The 10,318-nt window shown below is 33.9% G+C and overlaps 3 protein-coding genes across 5 annotated transcripts; all 3 read left to right on the top strand.

Moving 5' to 3' along the window:
• Nucleotides 1–1,546: 1,546 nt before the first annotated feature.
• Nucleotides 1,547–4,181, top strand: LOC133818086 (large ribosomal subunit protein eL21x/eL21w-like). 2 transcript variants are annotated; one of them, XM_062250785.1, is made up of 4 exons: nt 1,547–1,921; nt 2,043–2,397; nt 2,614–2,803; nt 4,061–4,181. In XM_062250785.1, the coding sequence occupies exons 1-4, from the start codon at nt 1,892–1,894 to the stop codon at nt 4,065–4,067; spliced, it is 582 nt and encodes a 193-aa protein (XP_062106769.1). In that variant the 5' UTR covers nt 1,547–1,891; the 3' UTR covers nt 4,068–4,181. The 2 variants fall into 2 exon arrangements, with proteins under 2 accessions (XP_062106769.1, XP_062106770.1); XM_062250786.1 differs by having other exon boundaries at nt 1,550–1,926; nt 4,061–4,180.
• A 37-nt stretch (nt 4,182–4,218) lies between these two features.
• On the top strand, nt 4,219–7,587 carry LOC133818085 (protein EXPORTIN 1A-like). Of its 2 annotated transcripts, none has more exons than XM_062250783.1 (10): nt 4,219–4,320; nt 4,743–4,881; nt 5,000–5,068; nt 5,148–5,225; nt 5,368–5,430; nt 5,543–5,587; nt 5,932–6,039; nt 6,129–6,227; nt 6,809–7,051; nt 7,271–7,587. In XM_062250783.1, the coding sequence occupies exons 1-10, from the start codon at nt 4,277–4,279 to the stop codon at nt 7,346–7,348; spliced, it is 966 nt and encodes a 321-aa protein (XP_062106767.1). In that variant the 5' UTR covers nt 4,219–4,276; the 3' UTR covers nt 7,349–7,587. The 2 variants fall into 2 exon arrangements, with proteins under 2 accessions (XP_062106767.1, XP_062106768.1); XM_062250784.1 differs by having other exon boundaries at nt 4,220–4,320; nt 6,845–7,051.
• Nucleotides 7,588–8,651: 1,064 nt separating this feature from the next.
• On the top strand, nt 8,652–8,978 carry LOC133814442 (uncharacterized). Its single transcript, XM_062247400.1, has one exon. The coding sequence runs from the start codon at nt 8,652–8,654 to the stop codon at nt 8,976–8,978; it is 327 nt and encodes a 108-aa protein (XP_062103384.1).
• Nucleotides 8,979–10,318: the final 1,340 nt, after the last annotated feature.

Below are 10,318 nucleotides of genomic sequence, written 5' to 3'. Positions count from 1 at the left end.
AAACTTCACCCAGTATATGATGCACGAGAAACATGTGGTTAGGGCATGCCATGAATGTTGAATATGAGATTGATTAGAGCTTGAGTCTTTGTGTTTGTGCATGATCCTAATTATGCTAGCAATTGTTAAGTAAGCATGCTGAATGCCCTACATTTGGATATTTGACATATGATATATGCCTAGTAACATTGCTTACTCATGCATGGCACTGACTTATTAGTCAGAATGACTGTGAAGTTGTGACTTGCTAGTCAAGTTCGACAACAGTACTGAGCACTGGTCGTGTGTTATTGACCTATGAGTTAGGAGCGGCATAAGCGTCATGAATGCAGAGCCGAAAAGATTAGATCTAATCGACATCTGCATTGAATGACTCATCATGAACATTAATGTCGGACCAACCTCAAGTTCGATGAAAACTAAAAACGCTTGCCTAGTTCCATGACTAGTCACTTAGAGCCAGGGCCAGAAGGCCCAGGTGACTGTATCGTCACATGGCTAAGGGTACGGAACTCACACTAGTGACTTACTCATCAGTCACTCATCTAAGGTTGCAAAACCCATGTTAGTGACTTACTCCTCAGTCACTCATTTGATTAGCGCTATAAGCCCCAACATGGTTATCGGAACCTCAAGTGTAAATCACTCATCTGTTTAGGATTGACTTGATAGTCATCCATACAGGAGGGCAGGGCCCACAACCATCATTATTTGAACTTATTTGCATGTGTGATTAAGGCTATTAATGCTAGGCATGCACATTATGATTTGATGACATGTTATTACTGTTCATGAGCATATTGAGTTTTCTTGCTGGGCTTCGGCTCACGGGTGCTATGTGGTGCAGGTAAAGGCAAAAGAAAGCTAGACCATCCTTGAGTTGAAAAGCTTAGGTGGCGATGTGTACATATGCGGCTGCTCGACCGCCACGGTCGAGGGTTTAAAGAGGAACTAGGGTTAAACCCTATTTTGCCGCTTAGGTCGGCTGGTTGTAAATATTTTGTTGTAATAAACCTTTAAATTATATTATTGGGATCCCAATGTATATGGCAAACATTTTAGTGAAATATTATATCTTAAGCAAAAATTTTAACCCTAAACCGCTAATCATACTTAGTTACACGATTATGGCCAAATTACTCGATTAGCGAGTTTAGCACTGTTTAAAATGCACACCGTAACGGTCCTTGGAGTTTAGGGCGTTACAATAAAGGTACTAGAATATCAACTTCAAACCTATGTTGATGATATGCGTTCTCATATCAAGTTTTCAGCTTTGAAAGGGATGGTTGATCTTTCTAAGAAACTAGTTGAGACAAAAAAGGATAAGGTATATCCATTGGTTTATTTTCTTATTAACACTACAAGAATTTTAGCCTAATATAACACCTAAAAATGACAATTTTTAAAAAACGCTATGGTTAAATAGAAAAATCAGGCGCGCTCGGTACAGTAAAATTTTACAGCCCGCCACTAGCTTTTCCATCTCCCCCTCTAATATTCTATTAGCCCTAAAGTATCTCTCTCTCTCTCTCTCTTGTATCTTCTTCTTCACAAATCAACCCTAACTGTGTTCCCCTCTGTCTCTTTTTCTCTCCCTCTAAAAATAGCCACACACACTCCAATCTCTTGCCTTCTCTCAATCTCTCGTTCATCCCACTCACAGTGACTATTTCTTTCGCTCTCTCTGGTTTGGAACCATCGTTCACCGACCTATCTCTCTCTCATTGTCTTTCAGATGTGGGTGCTAAGGATCAATGATGAAGGGTCCCAAGAAAGGGCTTTGGGACGATGATGAAAAGACGCAATAAGGGGCGAAGCAGATGCTCCCCAAAGTGCTTTGACCCTTTCTTCTCCCTAGCGCGAACCAGAGGCCTTTTCTCCATGGGTGATGGGCAACCGAGTCTGTCCATTATGTGAAGTAAGGTAACTTTAACCCATTTTTTTAATTTATGATATATGAAGTATGATTTATATGTAAACTAAGGTAACTGAGCCTGTCAATTTTGATTTTTTTTGGTGTTGATTTATGGATTTGAAAGTTTAACGGGGCCATTCACAAGGGTATGCCCCACAAGTTCTACCATGGCCGAACTGGGCGTGTCTGGAACATCACCAAGCGCGCTATTGGCGTGGAGGTTAACAAGCAGGTTGGGAACCGCATCATTAAGAAGAGGATTCATGTTCGTGAGGAGCATGTCCAGCCCTCTAGATGCACTGAGGAGTTCAGAAACAGAAAGTTAAGGAACGATAAGCTCAAGGCCGAGGCCAAGTTGAAGGGTGAGGCCATCAGCACCAAGAGGCAGCCAGAGGGTCCCAAGCCAGGTTTCATGGTCGAAGGAGCTCAGTTGGAAACTGTCACCCCCATTCCTTATGATGTTGTCAACGATCTCAAGGGTGGTTATTAGATCTTTTTATGTATTATTTTTTCTTCTCAATGTTCTGTTCTGTTCTGTTCTTGTCTGGTTTTGATTTTGTTTTCAAGACTACCAATGGAAACGTTTCCTTAATTAGTTCAAGTACTCGAAGCCGTTGTTAGTTTTCATATTTTGAATACTATTCTAAGTACAATTTTGTTTTAAAAATTTTCTGTGCTATTTTTGTTGTGTACAGAAATATTCCAAGAGTCCAAGATTTTCGGTTTATGGAAGACAAAAAGCAAGAGGCATTCTCATGACACCAGGTCTTCAAGGCAGCTCACCTCACTAGTCATGGCATCAATTCGGAAGGACACCTCAAAGCTTCACAAAAGCCAGATGGCAGCAAGCAGTAGGCACAACACCTCAGTATCTCACGGCATCAGGTCTTCATTTATTAAGATTTTTTTTTGAATAAATTTCTGAAGTCAACTCTATATTCGCTCAGGTATATACATGTAATACTGTTTCTGAGATATACTTTTATGAGTTATATTTGTCTATAGAGTTGAGCGAATATAGATATACTGTAATACTGAGCTTAAACCTCCTCCCTGAGCTTCATTGTCTATAGATATACTGTAATACTGGACTCTTGATCAGAATTAGACAAAAAGACAACTATTAGTGATCTTAATGAAAGGCATGGTAAGTTTTTTTTTTTTTTTAAGGAATCCTTTTCTTATTTTTAATCACATCTAGATAATTTTTATCTCAGTTTCTGTGTAAGAAAAACACTGAGAGACTGATGAGATTTGATTGAAACTGTCAAGTAGATGAAAATTAATTTTCTACTTATTAACTATCATCTAGCTCAAAGATGTTGGCTTTGCATAGCATCAGAATGATTTGTTGCCACCGTAGTTGATTTTAAGACTAGTTTGGCTATTTCCCAACTATTTTATGAGTTTCATTTGACTAAGATTTTTACTTTGGAATTCAGATTGCATATTTGTAGTATGTGCTAATGATTTTTGTTTTTGTATGTTTCTGAGTGAAGCAAGAAAATAGTTTGATGAAAGTTCTAAGTTAGATGTTATATTTTAGAGTTCTATAATTATGGGTTTTCTAAACATGGAGAAGTTGATAAAGCTATTAGGTTGTTTGATTGGATGCCATCAAGAAATCCCATTTCTTAAATTAATTGATTGGTGGGTATTTTAGCTAGGATGCCATCAAGAAATCCACCACCTATTTGGTAAAGGATCTAAATTGTATTTTGGATTAGTTTTCTCTGTGATAATACAAACTTTTTAAATTTACTTGAAATTAGTAGTAGTAGTAGTAAACTACTATAATTTTTCTTGCTAGCTAGTTACATCATAGAAAAGCAAATCCCAAATCATGTAAAACATATTAAAATTTGGGTCTAGTTTGATTTTCTGTTTCTTTATACATTTTAAGGCCACGAGATTATTTTATTGCAAGAAGTTCTATAAAATCAAAAAATTAAATACATTTCTTTCTAGTTTTGTGTTCCCTTCCCCACCTGCAACTTTCTCATTTTGACAAATTGGTTTTTTCTACTTTGTTTGGTGAGTTGTATCTTTGTTTGAAGTGGGGCTACTTTGTTTGGTGAGTTGTATCTCTGTTTGAAGTTATATAATCAACCCTAATTTGCTTCCTCTATGTTTAATGTACAGATTTTGAAGCATGATTGGCCAGCAAGATGGCAAAGCTTTACTCCTGATCTTGTTTCAGCTGCTAAAACTAGTGAAACAATTTGTGAGAATTGCATGGCTATATTGAAGGTTTCTCTCTCTCTCTCTTAAACTATTGAGAATTAGTTGGCACTAATTACTTGAATATGTTTTCTTCAACTTCTAAGTGAAGAGGTGTTTGATTTCTCAAGAGGAGAGATGACTCAAAGTAAGATAAAGGAGCTTAAACAATCATTGAACAAGTAGATAATTTATGTTTTTTTTATTTTTATTTCATTTTGGGATGCATTTCATGTTTTATATTGTAATGTTTCATGAGTGCTCTTTTTTTTTTCCTTCTATAGACTTATCATTTGCTTATAATTATATATATATTAAGGACAGTTCTTTTAGATATCCTTTGATGAGAAGTCATTATGCACTTTTTAAGTTATTTTTATTCACTATTATACACATATTTTGATACAATGTCTTCCGGGTGAACTGCCACCACAAAGTCAAGTGATCTGATCACTTATCTTGGACTACTGATAGTCACGTACTGCCAGTTCATAGTCATCATATATTTGGCTTTTATTTTCTAATTGGCATGTCACATGTTACCGTAATGATATGTTTATGCATTTTTCCAATCTCTCACACATAATGTGATTGGTTGTTGCAGTGAATTTCAACTCATTCATGAGCTATGCTTATATGTACTATCAGCCTCTCAAAGAACTGAGCTTATACGTGCAACACTCTCCACATTGCACGCATTTCTCTCATGGATTCCCCTGGGATATATATTTGAGTCTCCATTGGTATGTGCTTTGCTTGATAGATGGTTGTTGTATTGCCTTTGAATTTAATACTTAATAACTTCCTTAAAAGAGTAAGTACATTTGAGCAAAATTCTGATTGTGTTTGTTTATGTAACAGCTTGAAACGCTGCTGAATTTTTTCCCCATGCCATCGTATCGGAATCTCACTCTTCAGTGTTTGACAGAGGTGTGTTTGTATGTTGATTTAGTTAAGAGTTGCTTCAAAACTGTGCCTGGTTCTCATAGTTCACTGCACTGGTGTTTAGGTTGTAGCACTTAATTTTGGAGATTTCTACAATGCCCAGTACGTTAAGATGTACACCATATTCATGAAACTGTTACAGGTAGGTCTGAAATGAAATGCTTATTGTAGTACTATCTTTGGTTGGCTTACTCATCACATCATTGTCCATTTTTTTCTTTTATTTAATTGTATGTCTTGTTCCTGTGTTGCTATTAATATTTTTTTTTCTTCCTTTTGGTCAGACCATGATTCCTCTTAATACAAACATTCCTGAGGCTTATGCAATTGGTTCCAGCGAAGAGCAGGTAAAGTTGTTTTTGGCGCTTCAAAATTTAATGAAGACCATTTTTTATGTGTTCGCTCAATAATTGTTTATTTCTGGCAATGTCTTTTTTTTTTAACTTACCTATTCTGCAGGCTTTTATTCAGAATTTGGCTTTGTTTTTCACTTCATTTTATAAGGCAAGTTTTTTTCTTTTTTCCCTTTATACTTTCTTGATCTTAGTATTTACCACGTTTTGTTATATTTATATCTCAATGGCCATCCTCTTATGGCTGTAAGTATAGAACAGGCTTAATGTGTCAATAAGGCACTGCTTAAGGGATTTAATAAGATAATATGGAATCACATTGTTTCCTTGTCAAATATCAAAGATTTGAAGTTGCTGTTTAAATACCTTGCAACATTCACTGCTTAAGGGATTTAATAAGATAATATACAATCACATTGTTTCCTTGTCAAATCTCAAAGATTAAGTTGCTGTTTAAATACATTGCAACATTTACATCGTTCTATCCTTGTGCAGTCTCACATTCGTGTGCTGGAAACTCCCGGAGAGAACATAGCTGCTTTGCTCATGGGTGTTGAATATCTTACCAAAATTTCATATGTGGATGACACAGAAGTTTTCAAGGTACCAATATTTTAGTAGTCTAGACTCGAACATACAAGTGAAATTTGTTAAAATTGGAATGAGTTTTAATCATTTTATGACCGGAACAGGTTTGCTTAGACTTTTGGAATTCGTTTGTGTTGGAACTATTTGAGGCACACCATAATTTGGATAATCCTGCTGTAACGGCAAACATGATGGGGCTGCAGGTATTGTGAATATGTTAACTTTCAGATGATATTATATTGTTTTTGGTGTGATTGTTTTATTTTCATATGGTTGCACTTGCACATATCATCTTTTTCCTCTTGCAGTTTACTGTTTTACTTTTGTATATTGTTTACTTTCAGATGATATTTTATAGTTTTTGGTGTGATTGTTTTATTTTCATATGGTTGCACTTGCACATATCATCTTTTTCCTCTTGCAGTTTACTGTTTACTTTTGTATATCGGATACAAAATTAGTTGATTTGTTTCTTATTTCTGTGTTTTCCATGATATATATGTAATTTTCATTTCAATTTGTGTTTTCCATAAATATTGTCTTTTGAACCTTCAGAGCAGTTAGGTTTCTTTTCTTTTCCTTTTTGTAGTCTAAATGGTTGGAGATAGTAATATATAATTTCTTTAGTTTTGTGACATCAAATATTTTGTGACCTGTAATCTCTGTTCTTGAATTATGTCAAACCTTTGCTTATTAAGGAAATTGTCTTTCCATCTCCTCTTTGTTTGTGTGATTCTTTTTTATTTATATGTTATTTGTTTTTTCGAAATTTGTAATGGGACAGATACTTATTTTAGCCTGTGGTTTTATACTGAATAAGCAAATGCCTTTGTTACCTGGTATGGTTGATGGCCTTGGATCACAACTGATGCAGCGACGGCAATTATATGCTGAGCCAATGTCAAAGTTAAGAATGCTTATGATTTCTCGTATGGCCAAGCCAAAAGAGGTTCTCATAGTGGAAGATGAAAATGGCAATATTGTTCGTGAAACCATGAAGGACAATGATGTTCTCGTGCAATATAAGGTCAGTAATCTATGCTTTGCAAGTAAAATTCATTATAAGTGGGCTAGAAAAAGTCCTTGGTATTTGAATTTATATTTAATTTTTTTTTTCTTGGTTTTTAATTTTTTTTATTTATTTTTGTGCTACATTTGTATATTTTAAATTGTTTTTTGGTATCTCATTTTTAATTATCATGGAAACTTTCCTTAACCAAATTGCTATGGTCTATTATTGTTGCAGATCATGAGGGAGACTTTGATATTTAGAGAGCTTCAGATGGCAACAAACAACTTCAGCAGCAAGTACTTGGTTGGATGATGAATTGAAGGATAGAGCAAGTTTCATGCATGATTTACTTTTGTGTATCTTGTAATGTTTCTGTTTTTCATTTTAAAGTAAAAAATGTTCAAGATTATAAAATTTTATTATGTTATGCTTTCAAATTTAAGTTAGAACTAAGATCTCATGAAGTAGACATATTCATGGTTTGAATTAGTTATTGTTTAATGTAATACTTGTGGTTTATCAATCTATTGAGAATTACATTTTATGATTAATTTTGATTTTTTTTTTATCAAAATACAATAATGAAAATCTTTTAATTAAAAAAAGAACCTTATAAGTATACTTATCAAAATAAAATTTAAAATATATTATCCACACTAAAGTAACAAAATTTTATTACTAGACTTTTAATATGTTATGATTTAGAAATATATTATAAGCATAACAAATTGTTATGATTTATATAATATAACAAACTAAAAATGCTATCAAAATAATTAAATGTAACAGTGGAAAAGTGTTATGCATAAAATATAAGATTAAACTCCAAATTTATAATCAAATACTCTAACTAAATGTTATTATTTGAATATTATAGCAACTAAAAATGTGTTATTGAATAGTTTAAGATAACATCGAACATAACATTCGAATACTGTTATAGAAAAGACAAGACTTTTAATAACAGGGGCTATGTTAGCATTTTCAGAAACGTTATCAATACTCCTAGTTAGCAGTTTTTAAGTGTTATTAATACTGTTTTTTCTTGTAGTGTAAATTGACATTAATGCTTCCAGTTGCAACAGCTTCGGTAGAACGAGCATTATCTACAATGAACATTGTGAATCAAATAATGCGCAATAAAATAGGAGATCAATGGTTGAATGATAGCCTCACTGTGTATCTTGAGAAGGATGTATTCAATGCTATTGATAATGAGCCTATTATCCATCGTTTTCAAAACATGAAATCCCACCGAGGACAATTTTAAATGTACAAGCTGAAAAATTGATTTATTATGCTATCAAGACAATGTGTACTATTTTTAAGTAATGCTTGAGATTCCTTGATAGTTGTTACTCGTAAAAAGTATCTCCAAAATTTTAATTAATTTTTTAGCATATTATATTATTTGTTTTGAAAAAAAATTTTATACCCTACTTTAACCAATTCCTGGGTCCGCCACTAGAAAGAACATACTTAGTTACACGATTATGGCCTAATGACTCGATTAGCGAGTTTAGCACTGTTTAAAATGCACACTGTCACACTCCTTGAAGTTTAGGGCGTTACAATAAATGTACTAGAATATCAACTTCAAACCTATGTTGATGATATGCGTTCTCATATCAAGTTTTCAGCTCTGAAAGGGATGGTTGATCTTTCTAAGAAACTAGTTGAGACAAAAAAGGATAAGGTATATCCATTGGTTTATTTGCTTATTAAATTGACATTAACGCTTCTAGTTGCAACAGCTTCGGTAGAACGAGCATTATCTGCAATGAGTATTGTGAAGAATCAAATAATGCGCAATAAAATGGGAGATCAATGGTTGAATGATAGCCTCACTGTGTACCTTGAGAATGATGTATTCAATGCTATTGATAATGAGCCTATTATCCATCGCTTTCAAAACATGAAATCCTGCCGAGGACAATTTTAAATGTACGAGCTGAAAAATTGATTTATTATGCTAAAATTTCATGACAATGTGTACTATTTTTAAGTAATGCTTGAGATTTCTTGATAGTTGTTACTCGTAAAAAGTATCTCCAAAATTTTAATTAATTTTTTAGCATATTATATTATTTGTTTTGAAAAAAAATTTTATACCCTACTTTAACCAATTCCTGGGTCCGCCACTAGAAAGAACATACTTAGTTACACGATTATGGCCTAATGACTCGATTAGCGAGTTTAGCACTGTTTAAAATGCACACTGTAACGCTCCTTGGAGTTTAGGGCGTTACAATAAAGGTACTAGAATATCAACTTCAAACCTATGTTGATGATATGCGTTCTCATATCAAGTTTTCAGCTTTGAAAGGGATGGTTGATCTTTCTAAGAAACTAGTTGAGACAAAAAAGGATAAGGTATATCCATTGGTTTATATGCTTATTAAATTGACATTAACGCTTCTAGTTGTAACAGCTTCGGTAGAACGAGCATTATCTGCAATGAGTATTGTTAAGAATCAAATAATGCGCAATAAAATGGGAGATCAATGGTTGAATGATAGCCTCACTGTGTACCTTGAGAAGGATGTATTCAATGCTATGGATAATGAGCCTATTATCCATCGCTTTCAAAACATGAAATCCCGCCGAGGACAATTTTAAATGTACGAGCTGAAAAATTGATTTATTATGCTAAAATTTCATGACAATGTGTACTATTTTTAAGTAATGCTTGAGATTTCTTGATAGTTGTTACTCGTAAAAAGTATCTCCAAAATTTTAATTAATTTTTTAGCATATTATATTATTTGTTTTGAAAAAAAAATTTATACCCTACTTTAACCAATTCCTGGGTCCGCCACTAGAAAGAACATACTTAGTTACACGATTATGGCCTAATGACTCGATTAGCGAGTTTAGCACTGTTTAAAATGCACACTGTAACGCTCCTTGGAGTTTAGGGCGTTACAATAAAGGTACTAGAATATCAACTTCAAACCTATGTTGATGATATGCGTTCTCATATCAAGTTTTCAGCTTTGAAAGGGATGGTTGATCTTTCTAAGAAACTAGTTGAGACAAAAAAGGATAAGGTATATCCATTGGTTTATTTGCTTATTAAATTGACATTAACGCTTCTAGTTGCAACAGCTTCGGTAGAACGAGCATTATCTGCAATGAGTATTGTGAAGAATCAAATAATGCGCAATAAAATGGGAGATCAATGGTTGAATGATAGCCTCACTGTGTACCTTGAGAATGATGTATTCAATGCTATTGATAACGAGCCTATTATCCATCGCTTTCAAAACATGAAATCCCGCC

This window comes from Humulus lupulus, chromosome 2, assembly GCF_963169125.1.
Source record: "Humulus lupulus chromosome 2, drHumLupu1.1, whole genome shotgun sequence".
NCBI lineage: Eukaryota > Viridiplantae > Streptophyta > Magnoliopsida > Rosales > Cannabaceae > Humulus > Humulus lupulus.
Note: the sequence above shows the minus strand (reverse complement) of the source record. Positions and strands in the feature narration are given on the sequence as shown.

Coding starts and splice junctions, on each gene's coding strand:
- LOC133818085 (XM_062250783.1), top strand. CDS start 4,277: ATGACTCAAAGTAAGATAAAGGAGCTTAAACAATCATTGAACAA. Junction 5,226..5,367: donor TATTCATGAAACTGTTACAG/GTAGGTCTGAAA, acceptor CCTTTTGGTCAG/ACCATGATTCCTCTTAATAC. Junction 6,228..6,808: donor CAAACATGATGGGGCTGCAG/GTATTGTGAATA, acceptor GTAATGGGACAG/ATACTTATTTTAGCCTGTGG.
- LOC133814442 (XM_062247400.1), top strand. CDS start 8,652: ATGCGTTCTCATATCAAGTTTTCAGCTCTGAAAGGGATGGTTGATCTT.
- LOC133818086 (XM_062250785.1), top strand. CDS start 1,892: ATGGGCAACCGAGTCTGTCCATTATGTGAA. Junction 1,922..2,042: donor GAGTCTGTCCATTATGTGAA/GTAAGGTAACTT, acceptor TGGATTTGAAAG/TTTAACGGGGCCATTCACAA. Junction 2,398..2,613: donor TGTTGTCAACGATCTCAAGG/GTGGTTATTAGA, acceptor TGTTGTGTACAG/AAATATTCCAAGAGTCCAAG.